The sequence below is a fragment of the Strongylocentrotus purpuratus genome, unplaced genomic scaffold, assembly GCF_000002235.5.
Source record: "Strongylocentrotus purpuratus isolate Spur 01 unplaced genomic scaffold, Spur_5.0 spur5_scaffold_8, whole genome shotgun sequence".
In the NCBI taxonomy this organism is placed as follows: Eukaryota; Metazoa; Echinodermata; class Echinoidea; order Camarodonta; family Strongylocentrotidae; genus Strongylocentrotus; species Strongylocentrotus purpuratus.
In genome coordinates this window covers 9147910-9171954 of record NW_022145614.1, presented here as the reverse complement: position 1 = coordinate 9171954, position 24045 = coordinate 9147910, and the positions used below count along the sequence as shown (strand labels likewise).

At 38.8% G+C, this 24045-nt stretch overlaps 2 protein-coding genes across 2 annotated transcripts in view; one reads left to right on the top strand and one right to left on the bottom strand.

Moving 5' to 3' along the window:
* Positions 1-6375, bottom strand: part of LOC115920244 (ranBP-type and C3HC4-type zinc finger-containing protein 1-like) — a 28910-nt gene extending 22535 nt beyond the window's left edge. The window contains exons 1-4 of the mRNA XM_030975600.1: positions 6256-6375; positions 3677-4313; positions 2891-3083; positions 1107-1277 (exon numbers count right to left, since the gene is read on the bottom strand). Of these exons, the coding sequence (XP_030831460.1) occupies positions 1107-1277; positions 2891-3083; positions 3677-3901 (589 nt within the window). The 5' untranslated portion in view covers positions 3902-4313; positions 6256-6375. The remainder of the gene's footprint in view (positions 1-1106; positions 1278-2890; positions 3084-3676; positions 4314-6255) is intronic.
* A 9403-nt stretch (positions 6376-15778) lies between these two features.
* Positions 15779-22533, top strand: LOC115920141. Its single transcript, XM_030975086.1, has 5 exons — positions 15779-15886; positions 17890-17992; positions 18537-18631; positions 19171-20130; positions 22130-22533. Exons 4-5 carry the CDS (start codon positions 19309-19311, stop codon positions 22457-22459), a joined length of 1152 nt encoding a protein of 383 aa, XP_030830946.1. The 5' UTR covers positions 15779-15886; positions 17890-17992; positions 18537-18631; positions 19171-19308; the 3' UTR covers positions 22460-22533.
* Positions 22534-24045: the final 1512 nt, after the last annotated feature.

The following is a 24045-nucleotide window of genomic DNA, read 5'->3' as shown; positions in this document are numbered from 1 at the left end:
AAGACATTGTTAAGTATTCTTATTTTTGTAAAGTATCGATACTAAATTCATTATTCTTGATTTGTTACGTTTTTTTGAACTGATTTGTACCAAAATACTTTGTTTAATAGCTGTTTAAGAGGTTAAAGGCTCGACTAGCATATGTGCTGTTATCTGGCCCCTCTTACCAATCAATAGTTCTCTTCTATATATGTAAACACATTGTATGAAACACTGTATTGCTGTTGGTAAATCAAAAATCAAAACAAATCAAATAAGAACATTGCAAACTGACGAAGGAAATTAATAGCGCTTCCACTGCATCTGTCAGTAGTAGTAATCATTCTACACATCCCTAGCCAGGGCAGTTGTTTGTATTAAACCAATGTTCAGTATGGGTCGATCACTTCCAAAAGTCAATTCATCCCATTTCCTTGGAATTGTATGCAAATTTAACAATCCTTACTTTGTACCATGAAACAAGGTGAATATGAACACAAATTATATGTGTTCTGTGGGTTGATGCAGGCCCTTGTAATTATTTTATTAATGATAAATCAAGCATTAAAAGAGTCTCCTTTATTACTAGGCGGAGAAAATTATGTTAAAAAATTATCAAATGGGGAGGGGGGGGGGGGGGTGAGGCAGATATACATGTATGTATATATATATATATATATATATATATATATATTTGTTCCCCAAGTGTGTCCCCATTACCCAGTTTTGCATTAGATCAGGGCCTTCCATAACTGCTCTAATGAAGTATCATAACCATTACATTCTGAATTATCTCATTCCCTTTAACTTGAAAGAAGGTGTAGCATGATGAGTCTACGTATCTTTCCTGTGGCTTGACTCGGGGCCAATCGAGTATGAAAAGACTACGCGACCGAAGTATTCACGTGCATGCAACATACGCAAAACCAAAGCGTGAGGAGAACTTCGGTCTGTTTCGCGAACGCTATAGTACGCGCTGACTGTTAATCAAGTCCTTTCGTTTACGTGCAGTTGTCCAAAAGAAGTGGTAGATGGCGTTAACCAGTATTTGCCATGCTACACCCCTTTAATACAGGAACCAAAGGCTATCGTAGGCAAGAGTTTACGAAGGTATCGAGTGAACTTACGGATATCAATGTCGTCTCCTCCATTGCCCATAGGTGTTGACGTAGGAACCCTGTCGTTCTCCATCTTGGATCCTTTCTTCTTGATCGTTGCTCCTCCTCCTCCTCCTCCTACATCATTGGATCCCTGTTGGCCTGGAAACCTGGCTGCCATTGGAGCTACTCCTCGTTTACCTGGATGAGGGGGGGGGGGGGTGGGTGAGGAATAGACAAAATGAGGTTTAATGGATTTCAGGAAGTACTGGAGATGAGGTAGGCTACTCTCCTGTAAGCAGTATCATGTTGGAGTCACTGGAAAGTGCTGTAAGAACGTGGATTGCTGAATAGATTGAAGAATACATACGGTAGTTAAAAGAATACCCTGACTTTGAGAGCCAGAAAGACATTAAGTCAATGCAAAATGTCCTTCTGGCTTTAAGCAGAATATAAAATGATACGTCAAGTTTGAACTACCTCATTAAATTGTGCTTATCTGAAAGAACGATTCAAGTTTGAGCCTTTTAATGGAATAATATATTTTTTCCAAATTTGGTCCAATGCCTATCAATTGACATTGATCTACGTCACTAATAAGTGTGGTAGACGTACTGATATAAACAATTGCAACTACATTGGAATTGCATAGCAATCTGTCCAAAACATTAACTATTACGTTTTAATATGCACATACTCAGATGAATTATTAAAGATAAACTAAAAGATACTACCTGACACTAGCAAAAATCATTACTGATAGTTTTTCTTTCCTTCAATAATATATTTTGACAAGAATTCATGATAATGAAATTAGGCTGTTTACTAGAATATGACGGACATTATATGTGTGAGGTTCATGTATGGAATAAGTTCAATGTTCTGTTCAAGTGCTGCTTCGATAAACGACTGTACATGACAACGTGAAACAGTATAGCATAAACAACTCAAGTGGACTTTGGCATTCAATACTTTTAAAATGCTCATCTTATCTTACCTACTTGAGCATTCAAACCTCAAGTGTTCTGTTTTATTTCAATTTTCCTTCTCACTTCCTGAGCAGGCAAATGATTGTAACAACAGTCAAACCTATCTATTAAGGCTACCCAAGGGAAACAAAAAAAAGTGACCACTATAGACAGGTGGCTTTTCTGGACATGTTCTACGATACCGGTACATATTTCTTCCTATGGTGGCCTCTATAGACAGGCTCTATAGACTGGTACATCTTATAGGGAAATATAGCCATCTACTATGTGAATGTATCTGGAAATAGCCTCTGAATCAAGTCATCAAGCAATAAGTACACTATTCAATCATATTTGTACATTTATTTGGGTGTTCCTGTTCTTTCGCCTAGCACATAACAGCGTCGCTATTGCAGTAACCCCACACAGTAATATCCTACAGGTGAACATTTTCCCCACACCATGTATCGTGGGGACAAAAAGTGACAGTTCAGACTGTATTCACATGCTTGTTTCAAATTGTGTGATAAAAACATAACCTTCAAATTTTCTGTTAACAGCCAAAAAAGCATTAACTAAATGCAGTCAAACCTGCTTTGGTGACCACCTGTCTACCAAGACCACATACCGGTACTTATTTTGTTTTCCTTGAAAATGGTTTCTCATTGAAACATGTACTAGAAAAGGAACCTGTAGATAAAGACCACCTGGATATAAAAACAACCTTTCTTGTCTCCCTTGGGTGGTCTTTATAGCCAGGCTTCACAGTAGTATCAATTCATATAGAGAAAATGCCCTTCTGGCTCTCAGCAACCAAAATAAGATAAAAGTGTGAAAAAAACTGACTTGACATCCCGATTCGTCCTTGGACATTGACGGCACCGAATATCAATTGGAATTGCTGTCCCTCGTCCAAGCTGCTGAAAAGCATCAAATGGCGACTGCCGTCTCTGTTCAAGAGGAACTCAAACTCCTGCGCTGTGTGATTCAGAACAGATATGTCATCTAAATTTTCGCTGATGATAGGTTGAGATCGTGGCTGAAATGCAAAAGAATCAAAATGAAAATGAAAATTACTCTGGCACTTACATTTCCATGTAAGAAATTTACACGTAAGACTTGCTTTTTAATGATGTATTGCAGAGGTGGTGAAATGTAAATTGTATATATTTAAGTCTAGTAATTGACTAGTAGTAATTTTCTTATTTCTGCCTGTTTTTGCACGACATTTTCTTAATTTGATAACATGATTATTCTCTTATACTTACTCAAAAGAAACTCTCTTTTTTAAACTTTATTATTGGTAATAATATTACCATTATTATGAAGAAAAAAACTACTATCTCTGGCATAAAAGACCTTCTAAAGAAGTGGAATTTGATATATTTGCAGCAAACATGTGTATTTGTTCTCTTTGATCCCCATTTCCCTTCTCTCCCTCCCCCTATCCCCCTCCCCCCTCTCTCTCTCTCTCTCTCTCTCTCCCTCTCTCTCTCTCCCTCTCCTATTTCCCTACTGTTTATCTTGTTCGCTCTCTTCTCCTTTTTTTTCCAATGAGGTTGCTTACAGATGCAAATAAAAATTTCAAAACTTCTTTATTTTAGAGACACAAAGTTCATTAAGGATACTTACTCTATCATCATTGTGCACTACACGGATGGAGTAGCCCCCATGCTTGTGATTAACAAGCTGTAGCTTGACTGGGGCATTTAGGAGACCCCCATCATAACCGTTTTTAGCCGGTGGGCTACCGTTTGGATCCCGCCTCCTAGTCTCCGGGTAACTGCTTAAGAAGCCTCTTCCTGAGAGAACGACAGTTATCCCAGATGTGTGGCCTCGTGAAAGACTTGAGTGCATTATACGACGGTCAGTATAGCAGATGGATCACGCTTCGTAAAGAAATTGGCAACCTCCTGAATGTGTTTCTTTTTTTGCGTTAATATCTTGGGTCTTGTTTTTATCAGGCCTAGCTGATTTTTGAAATGTTTGTCAATATTCCTGGTACAACAAGTCTCTCTAGATTCGTAAGTTCATAAAGAAGGTGTAATAAGGATGATTGAGAGAAAGTTTAAACACCAATCTGTATTGCGAATTGGATTTTTCAAATCTGAAGGGACAGGGGAAGGCAAGGGAAGGGCAGGGAAGGCAGGGAAGGCAGGGAAGGCAGGGGAATTTGTCGAGACTGATTTCCTACAGGTAGTTTGATGGTAACTTGTTGTTGGTAGAAGGGACTTCTCATATAATTATGTTGCCAACAAATGCTCTTCACCTGCATCAAAATAAAACAAAGGATACGATTGATTGATTAACACACTCTCTCAAAGAAGAATAAATTAGAAATGGATCTTTGACATATATATCATATGAGTATTTTATACGAAAAAGCATATTCAAGCATGAGAACATTTACAAAGAAGGGCCACAAAATTGGAGAACTTGTCAAGTTCAAATTCGACGCCAACCCACCTGTTCATGATCCGGCCAACTTTACACGCAAGGAAGGAATTTGGAAATAAATTTAGAGGCTGACACCTGACTTCAGAAGAATTAGTAAGACTTCCACAGTCCTTTTCATTACTACACAAACACTCAAGAAAGAAAGATTGCTGACAGTCCTTTTCAGGATTCCCCAATTCCCCCCCCCCCCTTTCTCTCACTTGGTGCAACCGTAAGCCTACTGTATATCCATATATTGCTTGCACAGATAAAGACATGTATTTCTTCTGCAGTATTGGTATTTTTGTGTCCTTAAGTGCAACATATGACATATTTGCTTAAACTTGAAAGCATTTACAAGCTCTCTCTCTCTCTCTCTCTCTCTCTCTCTCTCTCTCATTTCTCTCTCTCTCATTTCTCTCTCTCTCCCTCTCTCTCTCTCATTTCTCTCTATCTCTCTATCTCTCTCTCTCATTTCTCTCTCTCTCTCTCTCTCTCTCTCCTAACAATTAGCTTTGACAGAACAGTAACAGATTCAAACACTGCATATGATTCACATGCATCCAGTACTAGTATGCATGTGTAGTTTATTAAATGCACTTATATGACCTAGAGAACACCATCCTATGAATGAATATAAACAGAAAGCAAAACATATTTTTGTCCTTACCATTTTGCATGAGTTGGTACATGCACCTATTGTCTTTATAGCCTTAGCGTATTTAAACACGTGTTCACCTGTTTTACACATTCACGCACCCTTAACCATCAGATAATGAAACAATTATTGCACAGTCATCCTGGTGGTTTTCACAAACCATGGCATGAAATATTATTTTAAAATTGCACAATCATCTCGACTTCTGCAGAGGATATATATACTGATTTTTCTGGTTGGTGCAATATCCTTTGTACGATGACAAATAATTAATTAAAATCTATTCACCTCCACAGAATTTACACACAAATAATAGCACATTGAATCATGGAACTGGAATGCAACTTGGAATTCATTTAAAAACATTTTTAGCCCAATAAAGTCAGTTGTGTTGCTAATATTGTAATAACATAATTTATATGTATAGGTCTAGTATAGTCCCACATCTTTCAATTTCGGCGCTAGTGTAGTTCCGTATCCATTTTTTTTTAGCAGTTTAATATCCATTCTTAGCAAATGAATTTTAGCCCAATTTTTTACTAATTTTGATCATAATCATATAGATCTATTGCATTTTCAACCTGAATTTGGATCACATCCGACATCAGAAAACCTCCGTTTAGGAGCGACGACGTCAGCATCAAAGCCCTACACGAAGGTTTCCTGATGTCGGATGTGATCCAAATTCAGGTGGAAAATGCAATATAGACCTATGATTATGATTAAAATTAGTAAAAATCAGGCTAAAATTCCTGTAGGACTGCTAAAAAAATTGGACAGGGAACTACACTAGCGCCTCAATTTCCTAGTCAATGCAATGGTAGCCCTCAACAGTCCCAATCAACTGCTTGGCAACAAAAATGTCTTTTATCATAGACAGTCTTCATTATTTCATAGACTTCAACCCCACCACATACAGCTAGTTAGGCTACATCAGTAAGTGAATGCATTGACAATGACATGATAGACTAGAGGTCTATGCCAGTACAGCGTCCATGATCTGTGTGGCCACGCACGTCCACTGCACTGTACTGGGCGGTTGGGCACTGTCTTGCCAGGTGCATGGTCGTGTGCGTGCTAGCTAAACTGACTATCAAAATAAGAGAAGTCTACTTACATATTTTCTTGATCTATGATGATACCTAATAATGATGAATCATCGCAGCACCAAAAAATTGTGTGTACAACCCGAAAATAAAGGAAATTGCGAAATATACTCGATGCGTCATTAATTCACATAGACCCTAAGCGTGAAATGGGAATTCCCCGACCTGCACGCAGACGATGACGACAATGTCATAGGTCATCTGGTATTGTTGCGATTGAGTTAATAGAGTGTTTTCCTAAAGTGATCGTGAGAATATGGTTATACCTTTTGATAGATAAATTCGATATGTTCTCAAAACGTTATTGATCAATATTCATAGTCAAATGGATCGATCATTAGATTTATTCTATCATTATTTTCACAATCATTTCATGAAAAGAGCTTCACAAACCAATCAGGGAAATTGGAGAGATATCTCCCGGAGTGACACAAGCAGGGCCTACAGGGACTAATTTTACTTTAAAAAATGTATAAAAAAATACAACAACAACGAATACAATTAAAAAAGAAACACAAGTGCTTGTGACATTTGTTAATGATAGCTGTCTAATAGAATCTTCCGGTTGAAACGAGAAATGAGTGATTTTGATCAGGCGCGGATCCAGGATTTCTTAGGGGAGGGGGCCCAACTTCTTTTTTTTTTTTGCTCCCGAAAATTTGAAAATCGCGCCGGCCGAAAAGTCGCTCAGTGGGGGGGGGGGGGGGGGGGGGGGGGGGTGGTACAGAGCACCATTTTTGTTTTTGTTTTTTGTTTGTTTGTTTGCTCCCGAAAATTTGAAAAACGCGCCGGTCAAAAATTCGCTCAGTGGGGGGGGGGGGGGGGGGGGGGGGGGGGGGGGTAGTGAGCACTTTTTTTTTTCAATTTGCACCCCCCCCCCCCTTGAGCGCCAGGGGGGGGCCCAACCCCCAAAAAAGGTAAAAATCACGTGATTTTACATGATTTTTTTCTCAAGGGGGGGGGGGGGCCGGGCCCCCCGGGCCCCCCCCTGGATCCGCCACTGATTTTGATGATGATAACCATAATACCTGTAACCTATACTTTGAGGCCTGTAAGAAAAGAAAGAGGAATATGAATGATTCAATTAATTAATTAATCAATAGATTTATTCATTTATTTATTAATATTGATGCTGTTATTATCATTATTGTCATCATTATGATGATTATCATTCTCATTATTATCTTGATTCTTCTTATCATCATCATTATTATACATATTGTTATCATTACTATTATTATTATTATTATAATTGTTCAGTATTGAGAGTTTGCCTATGGGGGTTTAAATAATGCACTCTGCAGCGAGCTCATGACGTCGTGCCTATAAAAACTTGCATACATTAAGTGACTAGCTAGAATTGTTTTGTTTTTTGTTGTTGCTCATAATATCACCACTAGTAGCTACGTGGGGTATGGAAACAGAGTTAGTGCTTCCAAGTCGGATTACCAGGGGGAATGAAAAAGAAAAATTATAGCTAAGAAAGAAAAAAAAGAGCTTTATAGAGAAAAGGGAAAAGGAATATCAATAAAATTATAATTAGAAAAAAATGTGGAGTTGTCGTGGTATAGTTGATTCTCATTTAAATGGGTTCGACTCCAGACCCGGCAATTTCCTTTTGGCACGAACTTCATCCACCATTTGCCATTCTCCAGCACCCCGTCGTGCGATGGAGCGCGCAGCTCGAGTCTTTGAGCTAGTGTAATAATGTTGGAGTATACCAGTCCAGTGAAATATACGGTTGCATAAGAAGCCACCATTATAATTATATGGTTATTGCCCCCCCCCCCCCGGCCCCCCGCCCTATCTCCTCAATGAATTCAATGCCCCCTTAATGACTGGACCAGTTGCACAATATTTCAGTGATTGAGGGGCCACGAATGTCATGAAGACATTCTTACATAAATTATGTGAGGGAACAAAACAATCGAGCCTAGGAGAGGTCTGCAGGTCTGAGAGTTTGCTGGGATCGAGATGAATGGTGAGAATATAATTATAGAAAGTCCCGTCCTTGGGAGGCGGTTTTAGTAAACCTGGAAACAAAAACGATGAGCAAGGAAAATGAAAAACAAAAGAGTGGAAGAAATTCACTTTTTTTGGGGGGGGGGGGGGGTTGAGGGTATACCCTTTTCACTTAAAAAATCAATTAAAAAAAAAACAAAGAAATGGAGGCGCGATATAACTATAGCTCAGTCGGTAGAGCAGTAGTCTCGTAATCCGGTGACCCGGGTTCGAAACCAAGGCGATGCGCAATAGCATCGCCTTGGATATAGCGGATTATAGTGTCCTTTGGTAAGGCATTAATCATTTACCAGGTCCCTCGGAGAGGACCTAAAGCCGTCGGCCGTCTGGTTGCTTACTTACAAGCATTAATTTTGTGCTTTCTTAGCAGTCAGGTGAAATAACTACCACCACCACCACCAAGAATGCATTTCTTCAAAAATTATCTGATGATAGCACCTCAAACCCTTGCAGCAACCCCCGATCGAGCGCAGCAGCGGCAGTACCTCAAAAAAGAAAAGAAAGTGAAGAAGAAAGAGGAAGTTGGAGGAGGGGGGGGGGGGATTCCTGCCCCACTGCTTTGGGCGAAAATATATTTTCTTTAGGAACTTGATTTGGGGGAAAAGGGGGCACCTTTACACAAAGGGTAACCGTAAATAGAAAACAATACCAATTTCAGGAAAAGATATATACCCTATAATTTAGCAGGGAAGATCTTCAAGATTTTCTCTTTACGTGGTCCAAGATGAAAGATGCTTGAGCATCATACTTTGCAGTTGTGGGCGATGGCCTGAAGATTCATTCATGAGCTAGCGAAGCGAGCGAGCAAAATATATTTAAAGATTTATGACTTGGCATTACGACCGATAAGATCCATTAGTGGAAACAGTCAATCCTGTTAGGGTTTTAAATGGAGGCTTTACTACTTGAGCCAGAAGGGTTTAGACCACCCAGGGAGCCAGCGAGGTCACTGTGACAGGTGGCTATCTCATTAACTCAGCTCTCATTAACATAAGAAAAAGAGGATCATGGCACCGATTTGGGAAGTTTTCTATATAGAGGGAGCAAGTAGCTACAAGTAGGACAGTGTGCCTCTTAGCTTAATAATAATGAAAGAATGAATAAAACCATAATTATATTACAGTGGCGGATCCAGGGGTGGGCCGAAACGGCCGCGGCCCCCCCTATTGGCGGCGCAAAAAAATTGAAAGAGGGGGAAAAAATGGGGGGAAAAAGAAGAAGATAAAAGAAAAGAGAACAAAAAAGTAAAGAAAAGAGAAAGAGTTCAAAAAAGAGGAAAGAAAAAGAAGAGAGGAGCCGGGGAGAAAGAAAGAAAACGAAATGGCACTAAAAATTAGTGACAGTAACGACGAATAAGGGAAAGACAAGGGGAAGGGGGGTGCGTGAAGGCGGATGCATTGAGGGGAGGGGGGAGGGGTGACTGGCCGTATTCTTATTTTTAGGTTATGCGAAACTGAGTCGAAATTATGCTTCTTTTCAAAAAAATCTTAGCATGCTTGTTTATGTTAAGCCGGAGTGCATGAAAAGGTTAGTGTAGAAACACTTCTGAAAAGGCCGCGCCCGGCCCTTCCAAAGAACGGCAGAATGGTAATCTATAAATTATGGGGTCATTCTTGATGGCTCGGGAGTCGTTAAAAGGAGGGGGCCGGCCCTACTAAAATGGTAGTGACGGTAACGATGGATAAGGGAATAAGGAGGAAGGGATGCACATGCAGGCGCGTACGCAGGGGGGGGGGGGGGGTGTCGAACCCCTCTCAAATTTTTGTCAAGTTGTCAAGTTGGTCCTGATGTGTATAATGCGTAGACCAGGGGTTCTCAAACTTTTTCTTTGACGGTCCAGAAGCGATTTCTATGAAAGCTGTAAGGTCCGAAATAACACTTGTATACTGAAGATAATGAGGCTTGTTTTTGGTCTATATCTGATCCAAGGAGAATTGTTACAGTTTTAAAAAAACAGAACCGCCAGTGCTTCCACTCGTTTAAATAGAGTTTCCTGAAAAATAACATCCAATATCCTGGAATTTGAAGGAATGTTCTTAAAATTTTCAAAATGCCTCTTACGTGGATTTCTTATTTTGATGAATCGCTATGGCGTTTTAATATATATTAATTATTGAGTGGGCTTATTTTACTTTCTAATGGATCCATACAACATGGCAGAGCTTGAGGGGCCTGGCAGAGCCTTTTCAAGAGAGAAATTGTCTTTAGGAGAAAAAAAGAGGTTATTTCTAAAATGAAATGAAAGGGTTATTGACTTTCAAGAGAAAAAATTGTCTATAAGAGAGGAAGAGAGGTTATTTCTAAAATGAAATGAAAGGGCTCTTGTCAAATAGCCCTTTCATTTCATTTTTTCTCTCGAAATAAACTCTCTTTCTCTCTTATAGACAATTTTATGAGATGGAATCTTCAATCTGAAGCCTTTTTGTGCTCTTTGAAAATGGCACACTGAATGGGGCAGTGCAATTTAAATTCCAAGGGATGGATTAGAGTTTTTATCGCTCTTGAAAGTCAAATAGCCCTTTCAATTCAGAAATAAGGCTCTCTTTCTCTCTTATAGACAATTTTATGAGATGGAATCTTCAATCTGAAGCCTTTTTGTGCTCTTTGAAAATAGCACACTGAATGGGGGCAGTGCAATTTAAATCTCAAGGGATGGATTAGAGTTTTTATTGCTCTTGAAAGTCAAATGTCCCTTTCATTTCATTTTAGAAATAAATTCTAATACATTCCTTGATATTTAAATTGCGCTGCCCCTATTGTGTCCTCTTTTTAAAGAGCACAACAGAGCCCTCAGATTAGGCAGCAAGTAGCAAAACAAACCCGTAACACTGGACACAACATTCAATGGGAAGATGCCCACATCATTGAGTTTGAAACGCACTTCTGGTCAAGAATGGTAGAAGAAGCATCTGCATAAAAAGGATGAATCCTTCACTGAATAGGGATTCTTGCTATACACTTTTACCTTTGTGTAAATAATAAAAGGTCCACGGGCGTGGTTGTTAGAAGCTTAAACTACATAAAACTCTCTCCAATTTTGCAGGGGAGAGCCTTTGTCGGGAGTCTTTAATAATAAAAGGGATAAATCCTTATTCTTGCTATATGTTACCTTTCTTCGCTCCAGTGATCTCGAGGCAGCAGACAGCAAGAAATTGTGTAAATAATTTGCTGCTGCCGGGAGTCTTGCATGGGGCGGAGCCCAGGAAGTTCTTGAACTTTAAAAAAAATTAGGAAATTCCAAATAGTCGTCATGAGCGATAGAAATTTTTAATTTCCTCCTTGAGAGTCACATAACCCCTTTCATTTCATTTTAGAATTTAACCTCTCTTTCTCTCTTAAAGATATAGACAATTTCATATAACTTCTGTTTTCGTATTGTTGTATGTGTGTGTGTATTGGGTTTCTACAGACGTGTATCAATCAGATATGATTATTTACGTCTGGGACCGACCTTTAAACGTCACCATCCGAAAGACGTGACTCAGTTTCGAACCTGCGTCCTCGGCTGAATCAGTTTGTAACTTCCACTTTTTAGCTGGATTACAGGCGCACGCCACAACGTATTGTTGTACTTTCGTCCGCAGACTACTTAAGCACATGTCGATCCAACTCAGTCGGAAATGTAATATGTAGGCCTAAGTGTAAAGTTAAGTTTCATGTTCTTCCTTTTTTCTTTCTTTCTTTCTTTCTCTCCCTCTCTCTGTCTCTCTCCTTTTCCTCTATCTTCTTTTTTAAAAACATTATTCTTTCTTTTCTTCTCATTTTTCTGTGTGTGACATGCGTTACGCGTACGTCTATCAATGTCTTAATATGGTAGATATACATTTTGATGTTTCCCTTTGTAGGTGCACCTTATATTCCAGAAAGTGCCCTATTTTGATGGTGCCCCCCCCCCATGTATTGATCTTGATAAAAAATAACTTTCTCATTAATTCTATTTCCAATATATCTAATACTTGCACTAATCTCCAATTTAAAAAAAAATCGTCTACTTTCTCTCAAGACAACATTATATAAAGGATTCATTAATGCAAGGCTATCTCGCGAGTAATCTCTCAATTTCTAACTTCCTGCATTCCTCATCTCCCAGTCTCCCTTGCTTTAATATTCCTCGTTACTTCCTTCCAATTGAACTCCAACTTAATTGATGTTATACACTGTATCTATTCTTCAACTACAGGTAGATGCAAATGTTACTCAAAATCCATTATAATCACACTCAGGATACAGCCAACTGACGAGAATTGCTTCAATCCATATTTTACATGTATCATTAATATATGGTTTTACAATGGCTATGGTGATGAGTTGTCTAGGTAACATGTTGATGTGTTTGTTAAAATGTATTACCATGGTGCACCTTCTTGGTTGGGTATGTATTAACGTAAGTTCGTGCCTTTACATATCACAGTAGAAATCAATGTTTTATATTTGTTGCAGAATAATATTAATATTTGGAGATTAGAAACACAAACAGTTTCCATAACCGTTCAAGTGTTTCAAGAAAAAGTTAAGCAAACTTTCTCCTGGATGTAAATTCACACTAGCGTATAGCACTAGCGAGCTCTCCGATCTAGGCTAGACTCTTCGCGAGCGGTTTCATTGGAATTTTAAGCGGTTTCATTGGAATTAATCGAGAAATTCCCCTCGCTAGCGTGTAAATAAAAAAATACGCCGGCCGGCCATACGTAAATGGCAGTGACGGTAACGACGGAAGCGTATTGGGATGATCATACTATCATTTTAGAGTGTGCAATCTGGGTCGGAATCCAGCATAATATATTTATAAAAAAGAAGTTCACATAAAAGCACTCATGATAAAGCCGCGCCCGGCCCCTACAACATCATTTTGGATTTTCAGATGATGGGCCGGGTGGCAGGGGTAGGGGGCAAAGTTCGCCCCACTCTTTAAGTACCCCCCCCCCAAAGGGCCACTTTTACTTTGTAAATAAGTGCCCCTTCCCCTTTTTAACTCGGATAAGCGCACATTTCATGAACACATGTGCCCCCTTTCCTATCTGATAAGGGCTATTTAGAAAATGAGGCCCTTCATAAATAAAAAGTGTCCCTTTTCATCTCTGGTAAATGACCATTTTCATATATGAGAAGTTAATTCTTTTTACTTCAGTGCGCTCTTCACCTCCGATAATTGCCCCTATTCAAATCTGAGAGATGCTCGTTTTACTTTGAAAAGTACCCCTTCCCCTCCTGATAAGTACTCTTTTCATCTATGATGGGTGCCCATTTTCACCTTTGCTAACTGCCCTTTTATTTTGAATCGTGCCCCTTTTCCTTTCTAATAAGGGACCTATCCCCTTTTCATAAATGCCCCTTTTCACCTCTGATAAATCAATTTCTGATGGATACCCCTTTTCCGCCATACTCATAAGTGCCCTATCTCATTTCTGGTGAGTGCCTCCTTTCAGGTGTAAGAAGTGCCCCGTTTGAACCTTTGATAATTACTCTTTGTACCTTGACACATGCTCCTGTTCTTTTCTAATAAGTGTCTTTATCCCTTTCGCACGTAGGCACGGGGGGGGGGGGGGCACGTGCCCCTAACCTGCTCATCATTAGTCTTGCACCTAATTTAAAGCGACTAAGACTAATTTCCCCTAAAAAGGTCGCTCGCTCGCTCGCATTTATAGATGATACAATATGTCACTTTAAAACAATTTTTTTTTCAGTCTTCCGTGATGCTTATAACCCCATCATGATTTGGTTTTTTCCTCTTTATAAGATGTAATTTTTCACTCTGCGACCTCACAGATCTTACATTTTTTCTCGCTCGCTTTGCTCGCTCGCAAATGAATATTCAGACAATCACACCCAGCCGAAAGTGTGATGCTTAAGCAATATCTTGTATGATATATAAAGAAAAACAAATATTGAAATCGTCCCTGATAATGGAATCACAATGAAAGGGTATATACCAATGTCTAAAAAAATGTATATTTTCGCTATGAGATTTCGCTTTGTAGGTGCCCTTTTTTGTTGGTGCTTTCCACTTTGGAAATAGCTCCGCCGCCCCTGCTTACGCATTAGCGCCAGCGTTATATTTCACGCTTGCGTGCACAGGGGGTGTCTGTGTATGTGTGTGTGTGTGTGGGGGGGGGGGTTCCTCTCTAGCTCTGAAGCTGATTTTTTTTACATGGATTCGTGCGATTCGGGTAATACTTTTGGAGGGAGTCTGAGGGGTGATGTGCCCCCCTCTGAAGCTGACATTTTTTGGATTTTTGAAACAGGATTCGTGCGTTTTGGTTAATACTTTTTTGGGGAGTCTGATTTGATTTCAAAACACCTGCAGTTAATGCGGGATGGGGTTGCAGCCTCTCTTTCCCCGAAAATTTAAAAATTACCAATATCTCGTATATTTTGGTAACAATTAACACTTTTCACAACATACATAAGCTCAAATTTCCGCTCACTCGCCAAATTATTAAACCAGGAAATAGATATTGGGGCAAGAGGCTTCAGCCCCCACTGATGGAAATGTCAAAAACATTGCGCGCGAGCATAACTTGAAAACGGGGAATGTTGATATCGGACAAGAGATGTGACGTGAGCATGTCCCCTTTCCAAAATAATTGTGTCCGCTTGTAGGTACCAGTACACTATTAAAGTACAGTGCTTCTAATATGACCTTGTCAGTATTGGTAAGTTTAAATAACGGTCTGCGCGAATTTCGAATTTCCGGCCCCCCCCCCCCCCCCCCCCTATTGGAAAATCCTGGATCCGCGCCTGTATTATATTATTTTATATATCATATATTTATATATTTCTCGTGCTCACCTTGTAATATTCATATTTGTTTTGCCATGTATCTTTGTATTTTATCAGTATGTACTCTCTCTCTCTCTCTCTCTTTCTCTCTCTCTCTCTCCTGTTTTCCCATCTCTCTGAATCTTTTCATCTCTTTCTTTTTTAACTCAAATTTTTAAGTTTAAATATAATTTGTATAAGATGTATGTATTTACGGAGCCCGGGAAGGGACATGGTAAAAATATTTTTATCTCGTTAAAACGAGATAGTTATCTCGTTTTAATGAGATAGTATCTCGTTTAAACGAGATAGTATCTCGTTAAAACGAGATAGTATCTCGTTAAAACGACATAGTATCTCGTTAAAACGAGATAGTTATCTCGTTTTAATGAGATAGTATCTCGTTTTAATGAGATAGTATCTCGTTTAAAACGACATAGTATCTCGTTAAAACGACATAGTATCTCGTTAAAACGAGATAGTTATCTCGTTTTAATGAGATAGTATCTCGTTTAAAACGACATAGTATCTCGTTTTAATGAGATAGTTATCTCGTTTTAATGAGATAGTATCTCGTATAAGTCCATTGCATACTGGAACCGGGTGGTCCCTGTATTAAGCCTATGGGAGTGAGAGAATTCAGTAGTCCACGGGTTAACAACATGATACCCGCGAGGCTAGACTAGACTGCGCGCGCTGGCGCTAGCGCGCTCGCGCTCGCTGCTTAATGCAGTAATAGCGTATATAGCCGGCCAGGCGGCCAACATGCCAGGCCTTGTACGTATGTACTACAAAGTTACGTCTACGGTAGATCGACTGAATTCAACCAGAAGTTGCCGGTTGCAATCGCGAGGATTGAAGGTTAGATCTAGTTCACTTCTTTTACTTATTTATGGCCGGGTCATTCAATGTAAAAGTGAACAAACAGCTAATTTAACAGATTTGCTCTTTTTCGCGATCAGTTCTAGATCTGTGTAACGTTAATTTTAAGACTGCTCAATTAGCAGACTGCAGTCCCCTTCGGAAGCGCCCTGTTCTGGGGCCCGACGCTTCAGGCTCTCCGCGGTCTGGGTCTGGGACCGGACCTGGCCTTGGGCTTGGCCTGCTGGGAAGGCTGTGGTCATTTTGCAAGCTAGAGACAAAGTAAACTAGATCTAGACGTTACTTGTTTACGTGCTCGCATTGCAGTAGAAGTGTGGAATTTTCGTATGTATAGATCTAGACTAGTCTAGATATACCGGTACGAGGAAAAAGCAAGCAAATGTCAGAATTGTAAAAAAAAAAAAACAACCTCATATTCCACGGCTATTGATGTCTAGTGTGTAGAGTCTAGATCTAGATTCAACTATGCAATATGCAATACACCGCAACTTAGTCTTAGTATAGATCTAGATCTATTTCAGCGGCGCGGCGGATCCAGGATTTTTCAAAAGGGAGGGCCGAAGTTGGACCGAAATATCAGCCTCTATTTGGCGTTGACGGTTGGATCCGCTGAGATTGCATATCTGGCTTCTCTAAATGCCTCTGAGCTCTGTCATTTTGTCAAAAGAATGCCCCCAGAAAGATGGTTATTCCTGTCTAGGCCGAAGTCTGCTCAGCCTCAGGGCCTCATCAGGCACCAGAAAAATTCGCTGACCAGCGAAAAAAGTGGAAAAAATGATCCTTAGCTTTTTCAAGTGTCTGTTTAGATCTAGTCTAGAGTCTAGATCTACCCAAAATATTCCTTGACAAGCAAACAAAAAGGAGAAGGGGAGGGCCATGGCCGATTCCCCCCCCCCCTCCCTTGATTCCGCCACAGTATAGATTCTATGACTATGTTGTTCAAATTATTTGCTAGGTACCAGTTTACTAGTAGGTTTATTGTCACCCTTAGTCTTTACACTTCTAGCCATGTAATAACATTAACAGTAACTGGGATTTTGTCAAAATGTTTACATTTACGTATCTAGAGGCTAATAAAAAAACATCAGTGCAACACTGTTGAGTATGTTGAAGCACTAAAAATAGAGGATTTATTTATTTAATAAATTTACTGTCTTCATATTAACTTTCATTGCTAACATGTTGAGCTATTTGATAAAATTATTTTTTTATTTTTTTTTTCTCAGTAAATTTACAATATTTTAATGTTTAAATGTTGCTGAAATAGTTACTTGACAAATGCAAAGTAAGATTAATAAACAATAACCAGTGTGCATGAAAAGTTTATTTAACCAGTTCTTTGGGGGGAAAAACACTGTTGCCTGTGCGTTTTAGATAGGTATACACCATGGGGCTAACGTAGTGAGCCCCATGCCTGCAGGGGTGGTTTATTGTACTAGTAACTACGAGTGTAGAAAATCAATAAGTTTTGAAATATTATAAATAAGGACTAGACCTAGACTGCATGCATGGCTGGAATACTCCCCCAGGGAGTGGAGAATGTGCATACATTGTGTGCGGGCAATCCTGATTGAATCCGATGACCGGGGACGGGGTAATAATAATCTGTAAACTGCTTAGATACATTATTAATGTCTTACTCTTAAGCACTATAAAAAAGCGGATTATTATTATTATTGATTGTGTTTTCAATATTTTAATTTTGTATTCATTGTATTTCTTCAGTAACTTAATGCCTGGCTAAAACATCGACAAACTTAAACTAATGTCATACATAAGTGTTAATACATGTGTAGGATCTACATCTATATAAGTTAGTTGGGAGTAGACTCTAGACCCTATATCATACATGTATGTATATGGTCCATCCATGCATGGACCACATACTCATCTCCCATCTTCCAAAAAAGAATAGCTAATGATTTTGGTAGCAAAAAAATTGCCTCACTAATCATCACTGCTTCTTTGTTTTCTGTCTTCAGCGTGTTCTTCGGCAACACTGAGGCAGCATTTGAGAAGAAATATCCCTCAGGCTCAGCTCACCAATTGAAGGACAAGGACAAGGGTTCTATCCAGAGTTTCCAAGTAAGATAATTCCTCTTATAATCCTATTCAGTGTAAGTGTTAAAAAAGAAACTGAATTGAAATAAGAAATTAAATTAGATAGAAGAATAGGCAGCAAGATGAGGGGTAATGGAATGTAAGTTCTAGGAAAAAGTTTTGAAAACACTTGTAACGATTTCTGGATCTGGATGTATACGATGCTGGACCAGTTGGTATATGATTGCAGCAGATGAGAGAGGGCGCAAAGAATAGATAGTTGAATCGTAGGTGGCTCTTCTCAATCTTAGACTTGAACACCTTTGATGATGGACAGACTATTGATTACTTATTAGAGTACAGACTCAGTAATTTTGAATCCAAAGGACCTGTAGATGGTACGTACTGAACTGATAGACTCTTAGAGCTGTAGCGTACCTTTAGGATAGACCTAAACAATCCAATTTTCTGGGCATTAGTTGGCACATAACCTTATTCTTGAAACTTATGACCTAATTCTTGTGCAGCCCTGATATGGGTATTAATTGCACAGGTCACTTACTGACTTTTTCTTAAATTCTCTTTTCAGGCACAATTTTTGTAGGGTGTTTTCTGCAGCTGTGACCCATGCATACACACCCTAGCCTCCAGCACAGCATTGACCACCCAGCTAATCTCATTCAGGTATGACTTTCTGGGATTGATTTGAAGCTCAATGAACAGAAGGCTCAAGATTAGCTATTGTCACCTTCATCAGGGGTGGGTTCATTAGGATCAGGGGTGGGGGCTAAATGGAAAAGGGAACAGATTTATCATTTTTTTTACATGTTGGCCTTGAGGTGTAGATGTGCAAGAAACTTTTTTAAGAATGGGGGAAAATGTGTTGCCATGGTAACGACATATTATGCCAACAATTGAGGGGAAAATGCATTTTCAAATTAAACTTGGCACACATGTTTGCTTTGAAGTGTAGATGTGTAGGACACATTTTGGGACAGTGACAGAATGTGTGTTGCCATGGTAACGGCATATTATTCCAAAAACTGAAAAACAAAACATACTGTGACGCAATGAATAACTGCGCGGGGCGGGGGTATTAATCACCTTCAGTGATATTTCTAGTTATTATTATGATTATTATGAGTATGACTAAAATGTTATTATTTTACTAATAGCATTATTGTTATATTGTTATAATATTTTGTTATTTTTTATCTTTCTAGGTTCCTTCATAGATATGCTCTGGCACATCGACATCAGATTGATTTCCAATAGTCGGTTGACTTGGTGGGAAAGCTTAGAACTAATCAAAGCCAAGATCAGCATTAGCATCAGCGTCAGCATTCCACTGAACACAGTCAATGGCTGGCCGTGATCATTTGATCAGTTTGTACTTTAACCTGGGAATGTCCTATAAGGAAATCATTTATATCTTAGCACAAGAACATGGCATAGAACTTAGTGAAAGACATCTCAAGAGGATATTAGCTCTGAATAACTTTCGTCGCCGACATTACACTAACTTAGCTGATGTGGTACAGTTTATTGAGCATGAGCTTCAAGGGTCAGGTCAGTTGCACGGATACCGCATGATGCATGCTAAATGCAGACAGAATGGTATGCATGTGAGAAAGGAGGATGTTCGTGTCATTTTAAAGTATCTGGATCCAGAAGGCGTAGCAGCCAGAACAGCTAGACGACTAACCAGACGTTCTTACTTTGCTAAAGGACCAAATCATGTGTGGCACGTTGATGGATATGATAAACTAAAGCCGTTTGGATTATGCATCAGTGGATGCATAGATGGCTATTCACGAAAAGTAATGTGGTTGAATGTGTATAATACAAACAATGATCCAAAATTAGTAGGAGGATACTTCTTGGAAACTGTTATGGAATGTGGTGGCTTCCCTTGCAAAGTTCGTGCTGATCGTGGCACCGAAAATGGACACATTTGTGCCTTTCAAAACTTCTTTCATCATAATTATGACTTAGAACGAAGAGTGTACATCGAAGGATCAAGCACTAGCAATCAAAGGATTGAATACTGGTGGGCATTTTTGCGGAAGGAATGTACACATTTTTGGATTGAGACCTTCAGAAGGCTGTCAGACAGAGGGGACTTCACTGGAGACTTTCTAGACAAGAATCTTGTTCAGTTCTGTTTCATGAGCATTCTACAGGTGAGCACCCTACCAGAAAGAACAGTCATCATGATGACTGATTTACAAGTCATTGATGCAATGGAGGCATCAGAGTCATCAAAAAGGCAGCAATTGGAACCCTTGAAACCCTTGAAATAATAGTTCTAAATAACATTAGATTTAATGGCAAATAGGCCAAATAGGCATCAAACAGTTATCAAAAGGCATAATTTGGCATCAGACATCATACAGACATCAGGAGCCATCATTTGGCATCAGGCATCATAAGTCATCATTGGCATCAGAAGTCATCAAATTGGCATTAGAGAAATGATATCAGGAAAATGGTCATACATGTAAATCATTTAGGTTTTTTTTTCCTCCTGACCTGCTCCGACCCATACAATGTAACATTTTACCCTGACTGACAAATACATGTAAATTGTTCTGAATTATCAAAGTTTCTTAAGTAGAATTATACAAAATATAAACAAATAAAACAAAAGGTTGCAAAAACAAAGAAATACATAAGATATTCATTAAACAATACATTATTTGACAAAGAAATATTTTGCTACTGCATTTTTTTTTGTTAAGAAAATTGTTACACATGTCATAAGGAATGTTCAACCTTTTTAAATTGATTTAGATGGCAAAATATGATTTTCTGCATAAATTTGCATAATTAGTTAAAAATAGAGTTTTTGAAAAATTTATTATACGGTCTTGTAGTTTGCATCAGACTGTACATTGGTGGAAAATGTTGCATCGATCCACGGCCGAGATCAGAAAGGGCGTGGTTGCTCCCCCCCCCCCCCCCCCATGATGTTGTTTGTATATGTACACGTCCTGAGTCAAGTCAGATAAACTTCCATTCATAACCTGTTCATAGTTGTGCTATCAAAAAGGCTTCCTCTCTAAGGCTGTTTTAGTGACTAAAACTTAAATTTTTGGAGGCATCATAAAGCCTTGTCCTTTAAACTTTCACAGTGATGACTAATGATGCCTTCTTCTGAACAAATAATGCCGTGATGCCTGAATGATGACTGTGATGCCAGTTTCTGATGGTGCCTATTCTGATGATCATTGATGCCTCCTGATGACCAAATGGTGCCTATTGCTTACCGTACCAAAATGATGTTTTTTGATGCCCAAATGATGTCTTACTTTACTAGTGATGCCCAAATGATAATTAATTTTTCTGGCCAGGCATTTCACTCTTCTTAATGATTTAGAAAAGCACTGGTTACCATGCATCTTTGTGACAGAACTTGGAATCTAGTCATTGAAATAATTGTGTTTCTTATTACATTTACAATATATTTTATTTTATGAGGGTTGGGGGCATTCACCCCACATGCTGGTACATGTACATGTAGGTATATGTGCCACAAGTACAGCAGAGGCAAAATTAGGGGGCTCACCAAAAATGGGGGTTCACTGGAACTAAAGATCCAAGGAGTTCAGACCTCAAAATGTGCTTTGGAACTACATCTAAATCTGACTTAACTATGTAAAGGCATGTTGAATAATGTAATGCTTTGGAACAGTTTACTTGCCACAAAAGCTGGATATGCAAAGAACTCTTATCCATGTGAATTACATTCCTCACATGGCAGCCGCTCCTCTCAGGCAGCCCGGTGTCACATTTGAAGGTTTGGGATAAAAGACTAAGCATGATTCAATGGAATTGAAAAGGTGAAGTATTGTCACTTATTGTCAACATTTGTGGGCTCTGGAACAAAAATATGAAAATTTGCCATGTAATTAATCTGAAAGTTACATGCATCAGAATTTTTAGGGCATAAAATTGGGGCATTTCAGTAGCATATGTGTACCGTACAATATATTGTGAGTGCACAATACAATTAACTGCAGAGGACTTAGACCAAGAATATGGCCATAATATATCAGGTTCTTAATCAAGTAGTTCTATATTGCCGTAATTGGATTACTAATAACTTAAAGTTGTATTTATCAGATTCGTTGCACACAGTAATTTCACCATGGTAGTATTGTTTCACAAATTATTTTACAGACAGAGCTAGACAAGATGGCTGATATATGGAACAATCACCGTATCCGACCCTCTGTGAATCTCCATGTACCAAGTGGCCATCCAATGATGATGTATCATACTCCACAAATCTGGGGTACTGAAGATCAGCTTTGCACCAATGTTGATGATGACGATCTGGCTGCATGCATAAGTGATGCTGTATTCCGATCTACCGTACCATGCGACAAAGATGTATATGACTTGTGTGTGTATATTATGAAAAGAGACAACCTTGATCAACCAATGGAAGTCCAGGATGCCTTAGAATTGTACATCCATCTGAAGCAGGAGATTACTGTGTTGCTTTAAATATATGCATTCAGGAAATTAAGCTGAAACCCCTGAAGCAAAATATATCTTAACCCTCAATAGCCCGGGGGGGGGGGGGGGGGGGGGGGGGGGGGGGGCTAAATTTAGCCCCCCCCCCCCTCGACATTTTTCGTGATAATTTTTTAACGCAAAAAGATCTCGCAATGAAATTTCATATGAAGCTCTTTAAATATGCGAAAATGGTTTCCGTTCGATAACTTTAGTAATGTTTGACGGATTTTAATGAAATTTGATATTCCATAAAGTAGTAAACTTTCTGTACATCCAATCTCCAGGTATTAGTAACTTCCTTGCGTAGTAATATAATAGTAAGTCTACTGGAGGTAACTTGTTTTAACGTATAGGTAATTTGTACTCGGCGAGGGGATGCGACGCTTAGCGTTGCTCTTGTTTTTACTGCATTACTACTTTCTGAACCAATTCACCCGTTTGAATTTGTGTGTTTTGAACTTGTACCTTTCTCTTCTTCATGCTTCCTCGAGGAGCCGATGTATTTGCATTCTAATGTGAACCTGTGTCATCATTACAAATTTTCAAAATACTGCATCTTCTTTTTGCTCAAGAATTGTGCACTTTGTATTCTTTGTCAAGGAGATCAGTACATGTACAACCAGACACTAAAGCTTTAAAATCGTCTGGAAGTCCCCTTCAAGTACAATATATATACCTTAAAGTTAGGAAGCTAAGATACAATGGTTGCAAGTCGACTTGTTACATCTTCATCATCGTAATAACCACCATCACAATATTGACAACTAAAATTACAATAAACATCAATCCACAATTTAGGGAATTACCTGAATTGCCTTGTGGTGGCAGAGACTCAAAATGTTATTTTCAGGGGGGGGGGGGGGAATTCTATTATCAAATTGCCAAGAACAAGTTAATATGAAGGTACATACAAAGTGATGCATTACATTAAGAATAAAAAAACAAACACATTCTTGATCAATGCATTGTCAATTTGTGCTGGAAAAGATTTTTCACTCAGTTATTGCTAATGTAAGGATTTACCAATTGTATGCTTTGAAATTTCTGTTGAAAAGACATTTTATTGAATTTGAACAATTACATGTCTGAAATTGTGATTTGTTTTTTTTTACTTGTCTTCGAATTTCTATAAATTTCCATCTAATTGTTACATAACAGTTATTTCTCTGCTCCACAGTGGTACTTCATCTTCAATAGATATAGATGTAAAGGTGAAAATAGGCACCCACACACATGAAAAGCAACGTTACAAGAAGAAGAAAAAATTGACACAGAAGGCAAAAACATGGACATCCAACACTATTGTTGTCACATAAGACATTTGGGAAACGAGCAAGATGAATGACAGGTATAACTTTAATTGCAAGTAAACAAAAATAACACTTCGACAACAGACTGATTTATACAAACACAGTCCTTTGATTTCAGGAATCAGAACATGGAATCAGTGAGGAATCCCTCAACATCTTATTGAAATATGTAGAGGTTAATATCTTTTGTATGCTTTCTGAATGAGATAGGTCAAGTTTTGTTTTGATTACCAAGAAAAATGACCTTTTGTGATTTTTTTCCCC